Source organism: Akebia trifoliata, chromosome 8 (genome assembly GCF_017979445.1).
Source record: "Akebia trifoliata isolate Shusen 1 chromosome 8, ASM1797944v1, whole genome shotgun sequence".
Taxonomy (NCBI): Eukaryota; Viridiplantae; Streptophyta; class Magnoliopsida; order Ranunculales; family Lardizabalaceae; genus Akebia; species Akebia trifoliata.
In genome coordinates this window covers 50,152,293-50,176,178 of record NC_141382.1, presented here as the reverse complement: position 1 = coordinate 50,176,178, position 23,886 = coordinate 50,152,293, and the positions used below count along the sequence as shown (strand labels likewise).

At 37.3% G+C, this 23,886-nt stretch overlaps 1 protein-coding gene across 3 annotated transcripts; it reads right to left on the bottom strand.

The window, feature by feature from the left end:
• Positions 1-394: 394 nt before the first annotated feature.
• On the bottom strand, positions 395-21,442 carry LOC147397547 (vacuolar protein sorting-associated protein 54, chloroplastic-like). Of its 3 annotated transcripts, none has more exons than XM_086449297.1 (19): positions 20,427-21,440; positions 19,550-19,612; positions 18,005-18,084; positions 16,605-16,722; positions 15,728-15,805; positions 15,408-15,564; positions 15,180-15,268; positions 14,467-14,702; positions 8,265-8,436; positions 8,082-8,165; positions 7,621-7,988; positions 7,106-7,259; positions 6,337-6,418; positions 4,697-4,776; positions 3,889-4,050; positions 2,997-3,064; positions 2,138-2,218; positions 1,722-1,979; positions 395-863 (listed from the first exon to the last, which is right to left on the bottom strand). In XM_086449297.1, the coding sequence occupies exons 1-18, from the start codon at positions 21,309-21,311 to the stop codon at positions 1,841-1,843; spliced, it is 3,096 nt and encodes a 1,031-aa protein (XP_086305423.1). In that variant the 5' UTR covers positions 21,312-21,440; the 3' UTR covers positions 395-863; positions 1,722-1,840. The 3 variants fall into 3 exon arrangements, with proteins under 3 accessions (XP_086305423.1, XP_086305424.1, XP_086305425.1); XM_086449298.1 differs by having other exon boundaries at positions 15,728-15,802; XM_086449299.1 differs by lacking the exon at positions 395-863 and having other exon boundaries at positions 1,924-1,979; positions 3,824-4,050; positions 20,427-21,442.
• Between the last annotated feature and the right edge of the window lie 2,444 nt (positions 21,443-23,886).

Below are 23,886 nucleotides of genomic sequence, written 5' to 3'. Positions count from 1 at the left end.
AAAACTGACGACGTTCCATCAGAGTTTTCAAAATTATAAAAATGACTTGTAATTTCTTGATTTTTGACCAAAATAGCCCTGATTATATTAAGTTTAAACGTAAAAATAGGGGCATTTGTGGGATCCAAAACTTAGTGTCGAACCACTTCTATTCCACCTTCTCTTATTATACTAGTAAAGATTTAGCATTTCTTATTAATTGAACTGCAATAATTCCAACAAGCTTAGAACGATTACCAATGATGGTGCAGTGTAGTTTGGCCTTTTAAAAAATTTAGATATTAGATAGCTGTCACTGTGTGGTTAATCACAGATTCACAGCCATCAAAGAGTTATAGAGGTCCTTGTTCAATGGACTAATTCTTCACAGAGAGCCAATGTTAAAACTCATCAATGGTGAAAACACAATAAAATGAATTTTTGCTAGAACCTCACTTGACTGTATCAAGTTCACAAATGATTTTACAAGAAAAATGCTCTGATGCAAGACCTTCCAACCTAGACACATGTGTAAGCAAAGCTTAAACCAGAACATAAGGTTGATCTCCCAACAATCCCTCACGAGCATGGAAACCCAATGTAATGGCAAACCATTCGTGTTTTCAATTACTGGAAGTAAAGTTACATCAAACAAATGCTCACTGATACAATTATTCTCCCTCACAAAACGAAAAAAAAAAACTATGTAACAACGCTCACTGATATTTCATCTAGAACTAAATTTTCAATCATGGAACACAAGGAGATCATGGTTATTGTAATCCTACCGATGCAAAACTCCAGTTGAAAACTTCTTGTTCAGATATTATACGAGGGCTAGAGTCTGGTTTCTCATCTAATAACTGGAACGAATTGATGAACACCTGCAAGAATTTCCAACAATATAAATGATTCACCAGCTTTGATAATTGGATAAAAACTTGATCATGAGATGACAGAGATTTTGTTTTCACAAAGGATTTCAAGGATTTAATTTTGAATTTGCACAAGTAAATATTCATCAAGAAGCAGAAAGGAAACAATGGTTCGGAGATTCATGGGTATTTCAATTACTAAAGTACAGGATATATAACATCAGATAATCTAATGACTTACCTTGAAATTATACAGCATATAATAAAGAAAAGAAAAATCAAAGCTGACTCAATTTACTCAATCCATTCCACACACACACACACACACACAAAGGAAAACAATGGTTGGGAGATTCATGGGTATTCAATTACTCATGTAAAAGGAATATGACATCAGATAATTTAATGACATGCCTTGAAATACAGCATAGAATAAGCAAAAAATAAATAAAAAATTTCAAAGCTGACCCAATTAATTCAATCGAGATCTTATACACACACCTAAAGTTGGAAGAGAAAAAAACAGAAATTCATTTATAAAAGTACAAATTAATGGTTGAAAGGGACAGAAAATATAAATTCAAGTTCGGTAGGTGACAACACCCTGTTGACAAACTGAAGACACAAGTGTACAAGATGCTACCTATGTCTCTGATGCAAAGCTAAGGTCGTGGGTTCAAGTCCAGCTTACCCATCAAAAAAAAAAAAATTTGTAACACCATTTACATGTCCCTTATATTTGTATGAGGAACTACCACACATGACAACCACGCACAAAAGACAAAATTGAGAACATATTAAGTTGGTATTACATTATCGGTCATGGTAATTTAAAAATTCAAAATGCATAGTTCTTGATATTATTACCTTAATTTAATTGTACAACGTAGGTGTGTAGGTTGAAGAGTTGGTTCTTTCGATATCCAGATAGCTTCCTTTTCAGGTTTGGTTAGTCTTCATATGGATTGGCTACTTTACATTGACCTTTATCGACCAGCTTCAGTTCCAAATATTTGCAAAAAGAATTCATCAAGCTTCCCCGAGTTCGGAACACCAACATTACCCATATTCTCAGAAGGCAACGATCGAATACATCCAAGGATATGTTGGAGGTCCTGATACAATCTGGTACATAGATGGTGACCTTGAAAGTTTAGTAGAAAATACTCAAAACTTAAAACATGGACAGAATATCTCCCAAAAAACCCCCTAAAATGTTACTAGTTCTGCCATAAGAAAGAGAAGAATATCATCTGCAGAAGTATGTGTTGTTAGACAAGCACCTGTTCTTAGCTTGGGGAGTGTTAATCTCTAACTTCAAATATGCCTCGGAAATTTGCAAATGGAAGATCTGAACCACTTGCCTGTAAGCAGCACAAATGTTAGTTATTATATAGCAGGTATAGCTTTAAATGTAAAAACAATTAAAGGGTCTTTTAAAATACAGATTTAAAGGCCAAGTGATGCGGATTTAAATGCTGCCTCAAGGGGAAGTGGTGGTGAAGGCTTCTCGATATCACCTAGGACATTTTGCTTATAAAGGACGCAATTTGAATGAGACCAAAATTCATTTTAGCCTTTTCAGATCTGCAATTCTGTCTTAAGGAAAATTTTCTTAGCACAGTTGCAAGTCATGGGAGAGCAATGATTTCTTCTGACCATTTTAGGTAGAAGAATCAAAACTTCATATAATTTAGCGGCTTAAATAGAAGTCCCACTATGGTGGTGGATAACATATTTTTCGGGAATTTTCTCAACACCCAACTCAAACAATGGCCTTCCTGCCATGTGAGAGGAAAATAAACCATTAAAAGTCTTTACAGCAACATAGTATCTATTTTTCTCCTTGACTAAATATAAAGATCTAGATAGAGTTGAATCGGGGAAAAAAAATGGATTCATGTTGCCAACCCCTAGCCCAAACAAGTCAACACTGTTGTATCTATTTCCAAGCTGGCGATCTGGGACTCTCCCAGCTTTGTTGCTCTTTCTCCCGTCTGTGTGCTTTCATCAAATGAGTTTTCGGACTCAAATAAGTAATTCTGCCCATTAGTTATATCTAATTTCTTCACAGATAAAATAAAGGGACAATGTTCAGAGAATCTTAGCCAATATCTGGCCTCGATTGATCTTAAGCCTCACCTGAAAATTATTTGAACATCTATTTCATGAAGAGTTCGAGATAAGATGCGTTGGAGATACCCAACTTCCTGAAAACAAATTAAGACATTTAAGTTCCAATCAGGTCTGATTAATCAGAGAAAAGATGTAACTCAAAGGGAAAAAAAATATATTAAATAATATATTAGAGCACAAGATTTCATATCCAGGAAAGACATACTATTTAAACCAACAATTTCAGTAGGAATGAGAAGTTTATCTTAAATGGAAACTTCGGCCTTAAAAGATTTTTTTGTTTGTAAGCCCAATGAACAAGATGTAAGAAAATCTGGATAGTACATCAATATTTCTTTAAGATGATTAGCATACATGAAATTTATATAGAGAAAAAAAAAGTGGAGGGGGGAGGAGCGAAGGTGTGTTTAGCAATGGAAGGATATTTGCCATGGTAAAAAGCTTATTCAAAGTTATTCAATAGTATTTGAATATATTATGCATTACTTTCCTTAATACAATTAGATAATAACAAAAAATACAGAAAACAGGACAGTCTAATGCACCATTACTATTCACAAGTAAATTTTAAAATCATGTCAGAAACAAATGATCTTTATTCCACAACTATATGAATATATATATAATTGCTTATGAAACAACACTACAATGCAAAGGTTTGGACTATTGACCCCCCACCCACCCGCGAACGTGCACGGGAAAAAAAAAACAAAAACAATTAGTACTCTTAACAGATTTAATATGATGCTCTAAGTTTGTATGCTAGACAGCCAGAGAACATTCACATCAAGAGAAATGTGTACATATCATCATCATTGTCATCAAAGTCTTACCCCAAAAAATTGGGGGACAAGGCCGTAAGGTGTATATAAGTAAAGTATATCCAGCAGAATTCCACCTTGGTAAGGGATCGAGCAAATTGACTAGGCTGTAAATCATTATCCTCTGGCCTATTCCAACCCTCAACAATTTGGGGCAACCCGCGAAGATGTACCAACAATCTTTCTCTCATAATTTGAACTAGTTTTGTATGTACTTCATCCCGGTGAACCTTATAATCCTGAAATTTTCAAGAATTGAAAATCAGCATTGTCCAAAGTAACAAGATAACCGGTAAAATGAGTTGTTAACTTACATCAATGATTAAATGAAAACCAACTCATAACTTAACCACGATAAATTGTACTCAATCGAGAAATGAAAATCAGAATATGAGAAGGATGAGCTTGTGTTGGAGGTGTTAAGTAAAAGGTTTAAGGTTTTTAGGGGCATTTTTCTCGAAGATTTCCTTGTTAGGCGGGAGAGGGTTTGCAATGTAAGTATGGGTTAACTTTTTTTGGCTGTTTTACAGCCTTGTGCTTGCTTGTTTCTGTTTTCCGGTCAGTCTCCTCGTCCTCTGTTTTTTAATAGAAATCATCTTTACTTATCAAAAAAAGAGAATATCAATTAAACAAATATGCTGTAGAATGAAAAATTCAGTCCAACCCTAGCGCAAAAAAGGTCTAGACTAGAATGTTTATTAAAAAAGAAATAAAAAAAACAATAATAATAATAATTTGATAGAAGTTCCATGTATTAGGAATTTAGGGTTGTCTTCACCCAATGCAAATATAATGTTGTAACAACGTACTTACTATTCAACAGATGAGTGATATGAAACGGAAAAAAATTAATGAAGATAAGTTAAACAACCAAAAGGATCATACCTGAGCTACTCGATCAATCTCAGACAGCAATAGTGCCTTACGAGACTCTGGTATTCTCAGGAAAAGAACACGTCTGATTTCTTTGTTCAACACAGAAAGAACAATATCAGAATGAAATTTTGTAACTTCATATTTAATACTGTTATCAGGCACACAACTGCAAAAGTCCTTTTCAATTGCACCATAATTCTGTGATTAGAAAAGGTATTATTAGGCATTCAAAACAAAATAATGAGTTCAGAAACATGGAGTTCACAAAAGGTACCACCCGGTATCATGGTTTCAGATCTACGATGACTAAGACAACACAAATACTTCTGGGTTTTGGCAGGGATGGAGATATAGCTTGGACCAGGCTCTTCTCATTTGTATTTGCCGAGACTGCTCTCAGATCTACTTCATTTGATTTGTATAATGTTAGACTCCACAATCTTCCAATTAGAAGTTAGATGACTTACCAATTGGGTACTAAGCATTAGTTTGAGTAATCATGTTATCGATATATGGATGAAATGATAAGAGTTTGCATTAGCAAATGACAACACGCAGAGTGATGGATTGACGGGCTGATGACATCATAATGCCTAATGAGGTGATCTTGGATATCTTGGGTTTGCTATACTAAAGGCAAACTGAGCAAGGACTTCGAAGGAGCGTTCTTAGAGGACTTTGTTTCAAATGGTAGGAGTTGTGCTCTTTGTAGTGTTGAGAGGGCTGGTGTGATGTGCTTGCTTTTTTTATTTTCTTTCTCGTGTTCTGTTTCTTTTACTTGTGCTCTTGTACTGCTTGGGGGTCATCTTGACCTCCAGTTTCTTCATTAATAAATTTGTACTTACAAAAAAAAACTCTCTTCTTTTCATATCTTTGTGCATTTATGTATTTTACATAGTCTGCCTTTTTTAGATATTTTTAATGTTCAGCCCACCAAGTGGCGTCTCATATCATCTTGAGTTTTGCTTGCAGAATATCCAAGGCAGCTCAATCATATTGAAAGACGATCTAGAGACTTTTTTTGTCAGTTAATTTTTTGGTGTTACCAACCGAGTAAGCTTGTTTTAAATAAGATCAGGAACTCGGTGGGGGCGGGAATTGAACCCAGGCAAATGGTATCATCACTATAGACTATACCAATCAAGCTAGCTATTCACGATCAAGAGACTTGGAATCTTTTCCATTATTGAGATATCAAATTGAAAGATCCATGGAGAAAATGGGCAATGAAAATAATACAGAAGTCTACAATCATAATAAAAAAATTCATAAACTCTAAGTGAACAAAATAATACAGATGTGTTCAATCATAATATAAAAAAATTCATAAATTCTCAGTGAACAAAATATAATAATTAGGAATAGCCCAATTAAAATAATAGAATAGATCAAAAGTAATAGAATAGCAATAGGTTCAGTCAGTAAGGAGATTTCAAGAATATTTCCCTCAAAATTGGAAATAAGATCCCCAGCTTGGATCTACTATAGATGAACATGGATAAGATTATAAGAAAAGCCTCACATAATTCACAATAACAATGCACGAATTATTGATTTCAAGGAAACACATAAATCAAAGTAGCAAGGATGAGAAGAGCCATTTTGGATATTGTACTTTTAGAGCAACACACGAATTTATTATAACCTACCTGGTATAATATCATAGGTAAAACTGATAACCTGACTTGCCAGCGCCAAGTGTTTAGAAGTTATAGACTTCAGCCCAGAAACCTGCAATTCCACATTCACAATCAAGAGGGGCCTAATTCAATATTTAATGTGAAAGGCAGCTGACATGGAAAGCACAAGAACTTACTACAAACAAAACCAGAAGGATCATCAATATACAAAAATTAGATCTTTCAGAATAGGTTTAAGAATTTCCAGATTCCACCTAGTTCAGATTATAATCTAAGTAAAATATTTATAGTTATCTTTTGATCATCATCATCATCCTCAGTTCATCACTACACCTTACCCCAAATATTCGGGTTAGCACATGAATGGATCGCTTTTGGCATTTTTTATATTAATCAAATATAAATATAAGAAAAAAACTGGGGTTTGAGATGACCAACCCAATCCAAAGTCCTAGATTACAACAAAAAATTAAAGCAAAGACATTGCTCAATGGAAAAATCATAGCCTAATACTTTCCACTATTTTATCTGTATATGGATGGCTAAGTTGAAAATTTCCCTCTTACAAAAGGCACGGAAATGTTTTTTTTTTTTCCAGATGGGATTGCTAGTCTGAAATATTTCTTCCTCATGTTTAGGTGTACTGTGGCATCTTGTGAGATTATCTCACGTGGTCTACTGGATCTGCTGCCCCTTTTTCTTTAAATGAAATCCCATTTAAAAGATCAACAATGAAAAGGCACAAATCAATTTATTAGAGATGAATGAAAAAACCTACCTGCATGGCACCGGCTCCAAGAACAAGCTGACAAGTCCTTGTGTTGAAAAATTTTAAAATTTCCACGACACGGTGGATAAGTTCAGATGACAGAGCTGGCAAAAATGTATTCATATCGATGTACTCTGACAACATCTTCAGCAATATTAAACCACTGAAAAAGATACAGAATAGCATCAAAATTAGTTTGTTTAATTAAGACTATTGTACATTATTTAACCCCAAAAAAAAAAGAAAAAAAAAAGTTACTTTCTTTATAAATTTTAAGCATACAGAAAACAATATGAAATGAATATCAAAATCAGCCACAACAAGAAGCCCCGAGTTTCCATCAAAAATAAAAAATATATAATCAACAGAGAAGTGCAGTATGGATTACACAATACTGACTGAAGAAAAAATAGGTCGAAAGATGTGAAACAAGCAGTCAACTGTGAAGGCATATAGGTACAATGCTTGGAACCAAATTGGAAAAAAGGAAGCTAATCAAGCACTAGAAAAAGAAGATAACTAACCAGTTCACCATATGATAACTGACGCCTCTATACATCAGAGTTTGGGAGATCGATGTCCCATGCTCCTTTGTGTTATTATTATAATTCTGAGCCGATTTATCATGCCTGGTGTTATTTGCCAAGTTATTAACAGAATCATTCAGCTCAATATGCTCTTGAGGAGATACCCCAGCATCTACCACAAGTGAACCATCATTCTTGGGGACTGCTTCAGAATAACTTGTAGCTGTGTTACCAAGAACATTGGCTTGGTTCCCATTGGTCGAAGCTTCAGAACAAAGAAGCAAGTTGGCAATGGCCTGAAATTCTTCAGGGACATCTACTGCAACCCATGTTTCTTGGTCAAGAACTGCCTTAATCTTTGCCATCTACAATAGCCAACCAAGAAGTTAAAATAACAATATGCAGAGCTCTTATAAGCACTAGAAACTCATTTCAGCACTATTAAACAACTGACTAACTCGAAATTCATGTTGAAAATCAACAAATGCTTTGGATTGTGACTGCAATGTTCCCCGTATGCTATAGCCCAGTCTTCCACCGATCTGCTTATATGAATTAGTTTAGCATAACACATATTCATATATGATACAAAGATAAAACATATGATGTGATCAAATTGCTCGTCAACAAACAGGCAATACCTTCTCAGTAGCTGTTATAAAATCCTGAGTGATGTTGTATATGCTTAAAAACTCTTGCAGTCTTAACTTTGGGTGAAGAAGAGCTCGAACGCCAAGGAGCTTAGCCCATCTTCCATGAGAAGTATCACAAGCTGCAAATACAGCTTCTGTGTTTTCCCGCAATACATCAGCGCTGAGAATGAGACATCAGGTGGTCAGAATGCTCAATCAAATAACAACCCATAAAATGAAAGGCATTTTAACTTCAGAATTGAAATGTAAGATAACAGCCCACAAGGAGGGACCACTACAAAGATCTTCACAAAGCTGTGTGCAATATAGAGAGGCCTAAAACCTTGACTTAGACAACGTCCTTGCATCTCTATTTCTACTGACTCAAATGATGTCCTTATAAGACATTTGAGGATTGGAATAACTACAACAGACTAGAGTGCACTGTTAAACCATGTAACTTATACACGGAACAAGGTCTTGAACATGCTGACCACAATAAATCTAGCGACACAATAACATGGTTGTACGATGATACTGACACGCATACAAGTAGAACTAGGTAAAATTAATTCAACGAAGTATCAAACATACAAGGAGATGTCTATAAAACAGAGGTACCCTGGAATTGTATGAACAACGAATAAAGTAAAGCTAAAGCAAAGAAAGATAAACCGATCATTCCCCAAAGACTATAACATTGCATGTCCAGCATATGTATATGGCAATATTTTGAAAATGGAGTTTTTTTGTCGCATGGTCACTAATAATTATGTTCTCAATATATATATACTAGAGTTCACCTGTGCCTACGTGTCACGGCCCTATTCTTTCGATGCGGGGTCGTGCGGCGCAAGGGGGTCAAATCCACTTGCAAGCCTGTAAAATGATCGTACACCACACACACGTAGCTAGCAAACAAGTAAACGAGGCAACACGAGATAAAGCCCGAAGGCAACTTTGTTGATATAATATTGATTACACGGTGCAACGCGATATAAAAGCAAATAGATGCGTTACAAGCAATTGATGATCCTATGACACGCGGGACTTCCACGGAGCTGGGCTTCAAGGGCTTCAACAACGTGGGTGTAGGCCGGGGATTGGGATAGCACTGACACCCTTCCTACAAAGTGTATGCTAAGTCTTTACTAGGTTTCCAGAAGGAAACATCAAAAGTAGAGGCCGGTCATACTCCCTTATTACGAAAATGCCACTAAGCTAACAAGTGTGCCCTGGCACGGGGCTGACACGTACCCTAAGCTAACAGATATGCCCTGGTACGGGGGCTGACATGGCTTCATAACGAGCCTTACATGATATTACATGGGTGCTCCCGGGTAGCTCCGGGGCGAGCTTACACCTAACTCTAGGTGACAGATGATTTGGCCGTTACAGTCTCCCCCACCTATTCTGCAGACGTCCTCGTCGCATTGACCTGGCAAACTCTTCAATCGGCTGCTTGAAAGGTTGTAGGTTCTCTGCACTCTCCTGTGTAGCTTCAAATTCTGGCATGTCCTGTGTGACGAAGTACTCCACGTGCTGCTGCTGCTGTTGTTGGATGGAACTGCTGCTGAAATGACGTCTTCGAGAACTTTGTCGACAACACGCTCTGGCTGAAAAGCTGAATGAGAAGTGGTACGTGTTGGAATGCTGCGCGCGGGATCTCCTTGATCTGCTTGGTACGGCTTGAGACTTCTTGCATGGATGACAGAGTAGATGCTGTGTAACCTGTACGGTAACCAGAGTTTAGCAAACCTGTACGTCCTTGGACTGTGTCTCCTGTAGCCTGAAACAATAGTGTGAGAAGTTAAACACTGTTGGCCTGATATAAGTTCAAAAGTACTATTGTTGGAGGAAGAGTTCTTCTGAGTGGTGGAATTGAACAAATTCGCCCAATTCGGATGATCGGCATTGGCAAGATGCCTAAAATACTCCAACGCAGAACTGAATCTCTCCGTTGGCCAAACTGCTTGATGATGTACACTGCTCGGAAAATCAAGCTGGAATCTAAGTAGTCTGCACGGTTCGTTCCATAACTTCCCTGTGACTCTTGAATCTCTGACGCTGACAACACTCTGAGGTACATCACAATTATTGCTGACACTCTGACTAAGTGGCTGAGGGGCTTCTTCTGCAACTTGAATCTTACAGTAACCTGATCTCTGACCTAACTCTGAAAAACACTTGGCTGTCCCAAGCTTATCAAACAAGTCGGCACTCTGCTGGATAGGATACTTGTTCTTGATGGTGATCTTCTTCACTGCTCGATAATCGATACAACGTCTCGAAGACCCATACTGCTGCTTGCTCAACTCAGCTAGTCTTGGATGATTCATCCTGTAAGGCCTCTCTATAAGAGGTGTGGCAACAGGTAGCAATTCATTCTGATGATCATTCGACCTACGTGGCTGTAGTGTCTTCGAAAGCAAATTCGCTATCTCGTCATCATCTTCTGCTAAAACCTGTGTGGCTTGTGTGGGAGTTGAACTATGGTCATTTTCTTCGGCTTCAACTCTCAAGGAAGCAATGTACGGTTGCTTACCTTTCTTCAACCCTTTCTTCACCTGAATGGCTGAAATCAAATTTCCCTCTTCCTTGCCTGTGGAGACGGGAACAAAGCTTGGACATTCACCTAGCATGCCCAAGGTGTTGGCGAATGGCATCGGTACAACCCTGTTCTGTCGCATGAAATCCATCCCAATGACAACTCTGAACTCATCGAGCGGAACTGCGAGTAAATCAAGCTTACCCTTCCATGTACCTATCTTGACGGACACTGACTTGGCCGAACCTTGGATAGGAGTGGCTTGGGAGTTTACAGCTTTCATACGGCTTGAACCCTTATCGAGCCGGATATTGAGACGCTTCGCCTCTGCAGGGGTAATGAAACTGTGAGTAGCTCCTGTATCAACCATTGCCTGGGTGGTCTTCCCACCAACTTCAATATCGACATACATTAGACCCTTCCGTTTCCGGCTATTCTGAGTCTCAGATGTCTGTTTCATTGCATTCAAAAGATGCAAGGCTCCCATGTGAGGAGAATCTTCATAATCTCGCCCACTCGTACTCTCGTGACTAGGGTCACTCTGGGAAGCTAATAGTGCAGTCAGTTTGGCTCGCTGTGGGCACTTAACTGTCTTGTGAGGCCCACCACACAAAACACATCCATGCTTGTGACGACGCTTGACTGGCGAGGTACTTCTGCTCTGTGAAGGAGAGGAGTTCCGTGATGATCCCGGACTGGAACTCTTTCTATGCCTTCCATTCTTGCCATTCGAAGACTTCTTTGTGTACTCAGGTTGCTGGTAGTAACCCTTCGATTGAGGATGTACATACTGTTGGCTCCCTCCCGCGGGAGTATAATCAGTCAACCGCTCGGCTGCTGCAATTGCAGACGCGAGATCTTCCACACGTTGCCGTTGGAGTTCTGTCTGAACCCAAGGCTTGAGTCCTTCTTGGAATGAGAACAGCTTGTCTTTCTCTGACATATCACGGATATCAAGCATCAAGGCGGAAAACTGCTTGACGTACTCGTGAACTGTACCTGTATGTTGGAGTTGCCTCAACTTTCTGCGGGCAATGAACTCCACGTTCTCTGGTAAGAACTGGTGCTTCAATTCTTTCTTGAGGTCCTCCCATGTATCGATGGAACATTGGCCACTTTCCATCTCGGTGTACTTTGTCCGCCACCATAGCTTGGCGTCACCTGCAAGATACATAGAAGCAGTTGTTACTTTTACCTCTTCGGAATCCGGACGAGCTGCACGGAAGTACTGCTCCATGTCGAACAGGAAATTCTCGAGCTCTTTCGCATCGCGAACACCATTGAAGGTACGTGGCTCGGGTACTCGCAAGCGCGAGGGAGAAGCTTCACTATTGGTAGGCCGTTCGTTACCGACGGCGCGAACTAGGAGACCTACTTTTGTAGTGAGCTCTGTAACCTGTTCCTGTAAGACGGCTAGACTGTCTCGGGTATCTTCCTCGAGGGCTGTCACTCTAGCTCTGAATGTCTCGGATCCTTCCTCCAGCGTGCTCTGGCGATCATCTAAATGCGCAATACCATCAACAATACCGGATAGCATACCTATCCTTTCCTCCAATACCTCGATGCGTTCCTTGTTTGTACGTGGTGCTGGTGTGTTTGGAGCGGGTAGATCCGCGGTACTAGTAGTTCCTCTGCCATCGTTCGCGTGAACTAAATGGAATCTCGGGGAATAGCTAGGGGGAATACCAACTGTGCTCAAACAACTGCTGCTCTCTGATACCAACTGTCACGGCCCTATTCTTTCGAAGCGGGGTCGTGCGGCGCAAGGGGGTCAAATCCACTTGCAAGCCTGTAAAATGATCGTACACCACACACACGTAGCTAGCAAACAAGTAAACGAGGCAACACGAGATAAAGCCCGAAGGCAACTTTGTTGATATAATATTGATTACACGGTGCAACGCGATATAAAAGCAAATAGATGCGTTACAAGCAATTGATGATCCTATGACACGCGGGACTTCCACGGAGCTGGGCTTCAAGGGCTTCAACAACGTGGGTGTAGGCCGGGGATTGGGATAGCACTGACACCCTTCCTACAAAGTGTATGCTAAGTCTTTACTAGGTTTCCAGAAGGAAACATCAAAAGTAGAGGCCGGTCATACTCCCTTATTACGAAAATGCCACTAAGCTAACAAGTGTGCCCTGGCACGGGGCTGACACGTACCCTAAGCTAACAGATATGCCCTGGTACGGGGGCTGACATGGCTTCATAACGAGCCTTACATGATATTACATGGGTGCTCCCGGGTAGCTCCGGGGCGAGCTTACACCTAACTCTAGGTGACAGATGATTTGGCCGTTACACTACGGCACGGGCATCCTCTCTCAAGTTAAGGGGTAAAAGCAAAAAAAATAAAGTTGGAGGGGTATTATTATAAAACATTGAGATTAAAGGGGTAAAAGATGACAAACAATAAAATGGATTAAAGGGTTAAAAGAGGACGTATAGTAAAGTTGGGGGGGTAAAGAATAAATGAAATAAAGTGGGCCTCAAGAAACTATAGCTTGATGGAAGGGATATTATTTAAAAAAAAATGAGATTAAAGGGGTAAGAGATGAAAAACAATAAAGTGGATCAAAGGGGTAAAAGAGAAAATATAGTAAAGTTAGTGGAGGGCTCTCTCGGTTAAAGGGGTAAGAGTGGAAAAAAATAGAGTTGGAGGGTTATTATTAAAAAAAAAATTGAGATTAAAGGGGTTAAAAATGAAAAATAATAAAGTGGATTAAAGCGACAGAAGAGAAAATATAGTAAAATTAGAGGAGGTAAAGAATAAAGGAAATAAAATGGGTCCCATAACACTATAGCTTGATGGGAGTTTTAACCTACAAAAGTGTATATGATGGGAGGTTTGTAGTTCGATTTATTTCCCACAACATTGTAGATGATTGGATATTTGTGTCACACACAACGGTTCAAACTCAGTTGTGTTTTATTTTATATATTACTCAAGTATAACCGAAGTGTCCCTATGCGAATGCATTCATGCACCAATACAAATTAATGCAATTATTATCACCATATATACCTTATCCCAAATATCAGGGACGGCAACATTAATCCTATTCCTTTGTTCATCTCTATCTAGAGCTAAATCTTCTATCAATGCATGTGTCTTTAGATCTTTTCTTACTATCTCAATCAATACCATTTTCTGCCTTGCGCTCTTCATTTTAGAGCCTTTAACTTGCACGAAAGACTCCTCACTGGTATCATATTTTGTTTTCATCAAATAGAGTTAATTAAGAGAAGATATTGCAACCCAAACAATCGAATAATTTCCCATGCAAAGAGTTCAAGCATGAAAGAATAAGCTTGCAGACAAAAACCCATACACACTTTTTGAAAAGCCAAGCCCCCCAGCTTAGGGAACTACAAATTCATAGTCAGCATAAAAAAGCCATGTGCTCTTGCACTTCATTATTGCCAAGAGAATACATCAGCAGTAAGTGGGAGATTAATGACAACTTGGCTTTAAAATTAATCCAATCCATACCATTAAAATGGTTGTACCCAGAAAAGGCAACTGATAAAAGGAAACCTCCAAAACAAATACTTTGGAGTAAGTACTTTGTATAGAGAATAAATGCAAATTGAGCAAAAATGTTGAATTCTTCTGTGGTTTAGAAGGTTCACTAAGATCAGAAGGAACAGGATGTTACCGGAAATTTCTTGCCATGTTTGATGGACTTGAAGCATCATTCACTCTTCCCTGGAAGGAAGGGATCTTAGTAGCACTTTTCTGAAGAGAATATGGCGAACTTTCTTGACTTGTTTCTGCAGCAGCTGCACCAAGTGCAAGTGCAGTGGCAACAGAATCGGCAGCATAGCAACCATCAAAGTTGCACATAATCCATTCAATAGCTTTTTTAACTTCTGAGGCCCGCACTAAATGTGCCTGCATTCACTAAAAGAAGAGAAATTACATTACATCGTACTTAACAAAGTCTCAAGAGTTCATGAATAGAAGTTCAAGTAAAACCTGGAGGTCAAAACAGTGTTAGCAAGATTAAACCACATTCAGCGCGACATGCAAGAAGACTCAGATAGAAACAATTGTACCTCAACCAATTTATGCATGTATACATTTTCCCTAAAAAATGTATTAAATGCGTGTCAAGAGAAGCAAAATAAATTGATAGTTGAAGGTATTAAATCATAAAAATCTCTTAAAAGGATAGACATTCACCCACAGTTACATTATTAAGCATGAATTGTATCTTGAAACTCACGCATTAATGTACCCAAGTTGCCCTTTATATACATCAGAAATCCTTCCAACCAACATTTTCTAAATAGTGGTTAAGGTCCACCAAAGCTTCAATAACTATCAAAACCCAACAAAGAAAAGAAATAAAGTGGAGCATTACCTTACCTGTACAACCTTGAAAATAGCATCCAAAAGTCGAACAAAGCTTTCAGATGAAAGGTTCCGCAACTTGCTTGCAAGTGATGAACCTCCACCTGTATCACTTCAGCAGTTAGAATGAAAGCAGAGGAGAAAAAAAAAAGGAAGAACAAATCATTTCATAGCTGTCAAGAATATGCCTTGGTGCTGCAAATTTAAAACATAATACACAACTTGTATTATATAATATCTCACCATCAGCATCCACTGCTTGTTCTCCAGTCGTCAGATCAGACTCTGAGGGTTGGACAACCAGTACAGGAAGCAACTCTGCAACTGTGGTCTTAATTGCTGTTTTCATGTCGGCGACAAGTGTATCACGGTATATCCTTAACACAGATGGCAGTTTTGCCTGAGCAAAAGCATGATACCATAAGAAGATGCAACACATAGCAGCAAAAAAATGTAAATCCCACAACTTTTTAAATAAGGCTTTTCAGTCTGTAATGTGTTCAGGAAAAAAATTGCAGGTTTAAAATAACATTTCACATAAACGAGAGATAGAGAAGGCTCACAGTTCGGAGCAATCCAATGATAAGGGGGAGAAGACGATCTCGGAAGCTATTGGTTTCTTCCTCATCCAACTTAACCTGCTAACAGATAAGCTCCAGTTAACATTTTGAAAAACATTCTTCCAAAAGTCATACATGAACAGAAAATGGCCGAACTACAGAAATATATATAGTAGTGCAAAGGTTAATCTTGTGATTAAAAAGAATACAAATTCTACTGACTTAGCCCACAATATTCCAGATTTTTTTAGCAAGTTAACATCAACTTGGGTTAGATCCATGGATGGGCGTTTGAACCCTAACAGATAAAAAAGGTCTCATATACGGAATGGCAGCCTTTGTAGTAGTTAAACATAAAATGAAAAAATCAAATATATTAAGATAATCATAGAACAGTGGTTTGGTGATTCATAGAACAGCAACCCATTATCCAACCGAACTTTGACCCAAAAATGACTTGACTTGAGGATGTTATCAATATGGAGACCATATTCTTAAAAAGGGTGCCTTGGTAATTCTTGGACTACACAAACTGCATACGGTAGAGAAAACTCTGTATAAAGTGGAACATAAACATAAAAAAGCACGTGGAAGTGATAAGTCCCCACTAAGAACAATGCCCAAGTTAAAGAAGGAGAATGAATTTGAGCAACACAACCCAAGCATAACTCCCTTCACATCAACAGACTATAGAGGCCTCAACAGCCAAAAAAAAGTCAGGGCAAAGCTGCTCAGGATTGACTTAACAGAAAAAACTAGAAAATGATGCGCTACAGAAATTTAAGGCAAATCATGAGATCAACAACCCCAAATAATATAGCAGTCACAAAACCAAAATCATTCAGTTTGAAATACGGATCATGATAATAATAATACTTACTTCATCATCTTTCCCACTAGCGAGATTGGTATCCCTTGCTTTCAATCTCAACAAAATTACCGAATCCACATCTTTTGCATCATGTATAGACGTGCGCATGAACTCTGCCGAAAGAATGCTACAAGAATGAACTTCACAGGTTACAAACTAGACATTGTATAATCCATATATTTCACATAAGAATAGAAAAAATTGGCCAATCTGCATGTATAGAGATAAAGCACATCCTCCTTTTTTTTCAATAAGCAATCAGTAAAACAAAAGAACTGGACCAAACGCTCTTTGAGACTTGGCTGGCTTGGGGAAGTTTGTTTTCAAAACCTAAGTGCATTTAGTGGGTTTGCTTCCATTTGCAGTTTATTAGGGATTATGGAAAGAAAGAAACAATTGCATCTTCGAAGGAAAAAAGCCTTGAGTCAGAACATCGTCATATCAATCTTGGCTTTACTTTTCTCTTGGAGTAATTTATTTGTTGAGTTCAAGGGCATCTGAGCATCTCTTTTGAGGATTTTCCTAGTTAGACGGGATTGGGTTTGTAAACTTTTGGTGGGTTAGTGTTGCTTATTTGGTTTTTTGTCTTGCTTTGTTATGAGGAACGGTTGGCTACCTCGCTCCTTTTTCTAATTTGGGATAGTTACCTTGAGCTCCCTCTTTTTTCTTCTCCATTAAATTTATCTTCACTTATCAAACAAAAAAACTGGACCTAGAGTGTCTAATACACCAAAATGACCTTGAGCAAAAGTAGTAGAGTGTGAAACAAAATAAACAACAGAACTGACAAACTGCTCAATGGAACAAAGTGGACTGGGGTCCTTCAGTGTAGCTTTCAATAGGACAAAGTCGTTCATCTGACTAAACTCAAATTGTATGCAAAAGTTCATAAATTTAAACCATTTTATTTTCCATAATAGAATAAAATGATATGTCGAACATAGCTACAGTAGTAACAACCCGTTTATTAAAAATGCCCAGTTCCTTAATGTAATTTACAGGGTAGGTGTAGTTCCTTGTTTTATTCTTTTTCCAATCAGTGTGGATATAGTTCCTTGTTGATGTGATTTGGTAGGTTTCGTAATTCCCAAAATATTCAGCAAGATAATACCAGAGGCATTGAAGCTAGTTCAGAATTTTTTCTTTTTTCCTTTTTTCTTTTTTCTTTTTTCTTTTTTCTTTTGATGATGATGCTTGAAGAATTTATCCAGTCACAATATCATACTCCATTGAGTATCCTTTAGTGCAGCTTAACCAAATGACTACACATGCACTTTATCCAAAATTTGGGAAGAGGCAAATCAAAGAGTCAAAGAATAGGAAGCAGTTGAACACTTGCAGTTTCCCTGCAATAGCAAGCTGAATTTTCCAGAAGACGTTATAACTATGAGTTGACCCAAAAGGTGTACCTGTTTATTGAATCAATGGATGTTGCTAACAGATCCCGAAGGTGACGAAAGCAATGGAGACCAGCAAGCTCATCGGTATCCTGTCAAACATAATAGTAATCGCAATAAGATAAACTAAATGGTATGCAAGGACTTGCATTTATTTCAAAACATGCAAACTTGATAGAATAAATAAATAAATAAAAATCCCTGTAGAGCACTAATAATTCAAGGGGTCAGAATGAAAGTCCCAAGGAGTAGAAACTAAAAAGATACACAAGTGCTTAGAAGACAAGTCTAAACCATTACAACAGGCAGAGAATTTTTTTAATAAGTACCAATGTGTAGACACTTCACAACATTGGAGGGAATCCAAGATTCCAACCACTACTCTAGTAAAGGTATTGGTAACAAGCTGGGAATTTACATTCCCATCACTCCATACCTCTTTAGGCTGCTTTAAATCAATAGAAACAATGGATAACATTATATTATTCCCACTTCTGTTGTATAAAAAACGTCTCTCAAAACTCAAGTAATAAGCTCTGAATAAAAGGAGTTATTTATGTTTCAAATGATGTTTATTAGATTTAATGAGTTTCAACCATAATCACTGGTGAACCACTTGCCCACTGATTTTTTGTATGGTCCTCTAGGAAAAGTCCTTAATAGAGAAAAAACTTGAGACTAGCTCTTTGTATGGTGCTTTATACATTGAGGCCCTTCCTACTTTATTTGCACTAGAGAGTGAAATATGCATTCACGTGGATTACAAAATTATTATTTATGCAAGGTTAGAATTTTCTTTATAAGCTGAATTAAAGGAGGTGTGCCATTTGAAGTAATGTGACAGGATTTTTGTAATTAAAAAAATGTGGAATGTGTCAACAATACTCACTCTTCTCTCATTGTAATAGTAAACACAATGTATTTGCAAGGGTATTGTTGTAATTTTAAAAATACTATCTAACGAGGATTTGGATGAAGATGGTTAGAGTTAGAATCGTGGGTTTCTAGTCTTTTATTTTTATTTTTTTGATACCTCAGGTATTCGGGCCTCTTGGAGCACCCGACTGATCCCACAGGGCATGCATGTCACCCCTTCCACATGTGCTAGGTGTACTGGGATAAATCTCAAGGGTGATCGAATTCAGGACCTCCGCTTCCTAAGACGTGATCCTAGCCATCTCACCAACCCCCCGTTGGTTATAGTCTTTTATATACTTTTTTTTTAATGAAATGACCTATTATTTTATATTTCTTCCTTAGTATCAACTTTGTTATAATTGAAAAATGGATTTGGTGTCAACAAACTCGTATTCAGCCTTCTCTTATTATTATAGTGAAGAAATGTAATCTCACTTTACAAAACAATGATCGCATAATTTCAAGAAACCTTGAGGAAAGAAATTTCTTCCCATAAATTAAATTAAAAAAATCAGAAATTCTACAACCATTATCACGTATCATTTCTCTTGAAATAATAAGCTAAACTACGCTTATGAGCATATCAAATAAAACTGTAACAAGCACAAACACAATCGTAATCTGTAAAATTATGTTTACCAGCAAATGTTGCAAATCATCAGTAACATCCAAAGCTCCTGCACAATCAGCTGCAGCAACAAGCTGTATGCAAGACAAATAGATCAATTTCATGGACGCACGCATTATCAAGTGTAGTGTTCATCTAAAATCTTGGTTAACAGCATAATAATTAGAAATGGTAATTTAAATTTTGAAGCAAATGAAATATATATATATATATATATATATATATATATATATATATCAAATGAAACTGTAAAAAGGATTCAACGTCAACCACAGCAAATATATAGTGGTACTAAGTTCTGAAAATTAATCTTGAATAACAGCATTATAACAGTGCTTGAGAGATGGCATTTTGTATATATTCTACAATATTTTAGTTACCGACCAAAAACAAAAAAGACAGATGGCATTTGCATATTGTACATTCTGAAGAAAAGAAAGCATGTTTCCCAATGGTCTATGATTAATTATCCTGCAAATGCTTGAGCTTGAACAACGAGTTTAAGAACTAAGATGCATTTGATTGTTAATCAATATGTGTATAGTAATCTATCATCGGGCTTGGACCCATAGCTCAGTTGTTAGTTGATTGATATATCGAAATGCAACTTCAAGGTAATGAGTTCAATTCCAGCTTACCCAATTAAATAGTTATCTATCGTCAAATATATATCATTTCTGATGAGTACAATAAGATAGGAATTTTTCGTAAGATACAATACAATATTTATCAATACTTTTTGTTGCTTGGAGACACCAATTCTGGGGTTTGGCAACATGAGTCTTATACATGCCACACAGTAAAGATATTTAATAAAATTAGAAAACAGATAATATAGATAAAAGGCAGATACTTTGGAAGAATTAAAGAAAAATACATGAATTTTACCAGTTTCAAAGCTGAGAGCGCTTGATTAACATACAATATAAGCTTAAGTTTCTGTTGAAGAGCAAGCAAGTTAGTCCTTGTCAAATTCAAATCCTGAATCTTCCTCACCGACTCCACCAAATCTCCATACAGGATCCTAATAGTCCCCTTGAGTTCTCCAATCTTTCCACATTCCTCCACAATCTCCAAATTCAAATTTTGGAGTTGCCCCTGCGCTTCAAAGAACGAATTCGACCGCAAAGAGATCTCTTTCACCAAATGCAACTCAACAGTATCCAAATATTGCGACAATTTCTCCTGCAACACAGCATTTTCCGATGCTGTCGAGAAGGGGCACGCCGCACCGAATGTGGATCCTTCCTCTAACGCGAAGTCCTCCTTGAAGTACAACGATGGAACTTCTCTCAAACAAGCCACAAGTGCTTCTCCTTGGCCTACTCCAAGATTTGAACTTGAATTCGATTTCGAACTCGTCTCTGATAATTCCTCACCACTAGATTCTTCGTTCCTCGTATGATGCCTGATATCCTCAAATCTCGTGTACGATTCAGAGATCGATGAGAGGTAGGGTTCGAAATCGGATCGAAGAACCTCAGGGATCGTTTGCTTGATCGTCAATGGGGTAAATTCAGTGGGTCCAATGGAGGAGGAAGCGGACCACCATCCGGACACCCACGAAGTATCGGATCCATAAACACCATACTTACCAACATGTGGATTGTTGAGGATCGAAGCTAAGCTTTGGCTACCACTACCAACATATGAAGATGAACGAGATAGATTTTCTGGAGTGTCTGATGTGGATCTGTTCGAGAAGGAAGAACTGGTGCGAGAGAGGCTGATGTTGTTTTCGAATCTTCCTGATTGGGAAGGAAGAGCATCCATTCTCACGATCTATGAACCATGAATTAGTGAATCAAAACACCAAACGTAGCTTGATCTGATCGAAATGAACTGGTTTTTGCTTCACTTTTACGTAATTTGATCTGATGAGAATATCTGCAGATCCTGTAATTCAGATCGAATAGGGTGTCTAAACTCCAAACGCGGGCTGTCAATGGGCCGGAAGGAGCCCGATTCATAATTGGTCCGGATCGACCGGACAGTTAATTAGAATGATGGGCTTTGGGTCAAGGCCCGTCCAGACCATTGGTTTGTTATAAGAAAAGATGGATAGGGTTTGGTGTATAGCATGGTTGGGTCTCCTGGACTTTTAGATACAATAGATGAATAATAGAGAGTTACTATTGCCACACCTACTTTTACTAACACCAAACTAATTAATTACATAGGAATTGGTTTGGCATTAGTAAAAGTTGGTGCAGCAATATCAGTTCTCTAATAATAATAGAAGGGAGTAATATGGAGATAAATTGGAAGACTTAGAAGATTTTGATGGAGAGATTGCAAACGATAACTCTCAAACGAATTTCGTCTTCCTTTTGACTCTTGACACGAGTACAAAAAGATTGTAGAAGAATTGTTTATAAAATAAAATGAAGCTCGAATCTTAGTTCCTGTTTTTCGAATTTAGTATAATTCGGTTTGAATCATTAATTGAAAATAAATATTGTCGAAGAGTATTAAGAAAAGGGATGGTATTGGGTGATTCGTGAAAAATAACTTCTTGGAAAACATGAAATCAACATAAATCTTATTGTAGAAACCCTGATATCTTAATAATCATGATATCATGCCCATTGACAAAAACATGGATTCATACTTGACCGTTCAACGAAGGAATTTGAACTATCTAATGATCAACCGGTAAACCCTCGATATATTTTTTGGAAAATAGAGGTCCATTTGTTCCTCCAACATTTCTAGCCTCCATTTTTGAACAAATGTGATCTAATTATTAAGTAGAAGTAAACTCTTTTCTTATCCAAGTTGGACTAAATATAAGAGAGAAAAACAAGTTGTAAACTTTTTTTATTTAATTTAAAATTTTCAAAGCATCTTGGATTTATTTTTATTAATATAATTAATAAAACAGTGATAAGAAGCAGACATGTTTATTTGAAAAATGAAATATGTAAGTCAAGTCGTTAGGTCGTCGTAAGCGCATCATCAAACACCAAACTCACATGTTTATTTGAAAATAAAATATGTGAATTTGGTAGGTCAAGGTCATCCAAAGAGATGCCCTGTTTGCTTGTGAGAGTGGCATTCATCTTAATCTTTTTTTTTTTCTTTTGATCCAAAACATTTAGGGGAAGCTACTTAAAAGGACTCTCACGATTTTCCATGATAGCTTGATAGGACATTTAGTAACCTTTTTCTTTCTTATTGGTCCCTCATTGCTGGCGAACTCGCCATTTTTTTCTTTATTATCGAGTTCAACAATTTTTATTATTGTCGAATTTAACATTTTTTTATTTAGTGTCGAATTCAATATTTTTACTGTCGAGTTCACCACTTTTTAAATAAAAAAAAGTGGTGAACTCAACACTATTAAAATCCACCCATTTTCAATTTTCAAAATTTTTCGACTAAAATATATGGAAAGATCAACTAAAAACTTGAGATAACGACTTGTTTAAAAGATTTCAACCCAAAAGAACCATTCGTGGTCGATTTTCATCCAAAAACTAACAAAAAAAAAAAAATCATAGTCTTTTACATACATCTCAAAATGTTTGAAAAAACTATTGAAAATGGTTTCTTATTCTTTCTTAGATCCTTTCTCGCATAATGAAATCTCCAAACCTCAATTGAGATGTCCAAAATCCAATTTTTGGATAAAAACAATGAGTTCGAACAATTAGGGCATTCAATCGTGAGAATGTGAGAGATGAGGTCTAGGGACCATTAGAAAGAAAAAATTTACCAAATATTCTACCAAGCTACCGTCGAAAACTTAGGGACTATTTGGAAAGAACCCCTTTTGTGAGGGTCCTTTATGTAGATTTCCCAAAAAAGAAACTTTGATTAATCACACAACTTGGCAACATTTGCACAAAAACACTATTAATCAAATTCAAGTATCAGTATTAATGAGGTATGGACACAAAATCTAAAAGTAAAGTCAACAACCCCCATGTTACCTACATTCTACTTAGGATTACACTTGGACCAACCATGTGATGCCACTTGTCACTAAATTTCAGTTATAAAACCTCCTCTCAAAGAATTAGGGAGAGTTTAGAACCTAGATTTTTCTCTAAGAAATTCACTCACATAATCCTACATACCTTACAACTTTATTGTTCCTTGTCTTCTTCAGCTTCTCACACACTTTGGTAGGCACCACTAATTACATAATCTTCGAAGGCTCTTTGGTAGGCACCACTGACTACATCGTGTCCAAGGGTCAACTGAAGCATAAGGCCACTTAGGCAATTGCCTAAGTCCCACATTGAGATAAGGCCCTCACAATGTTTTTTTTTTTCTTTTAGGTGATAAATAACTTTTAGTGGAATATCTTAACATAGTAAGAAAATAAAAGATAATTAAGAAA

Coding starts and splice junctions, on each gene's coding strand:
- LOC147397547 (XM_086449297.1), bottom strand. CDS start 21,311: ATGGATGCTCTTCCTTCCCAATCAGGAAGATTCGAAAACAACATCAGC. Junction 16,723..18,004: donor TCCATTGATTCAATAAACAG/GTACACCTTTTG, acceptor TCATTCTTGTAG/CATTCTTTCGGCAGAGTTCA. Junction 15,565..15,727: donor TCATTGGATTGCTCCGAACT/GTGAGCCTTCTC, acceptor GCTTTTGCTCAG/GCAAAACTGCCATCTGTGTT.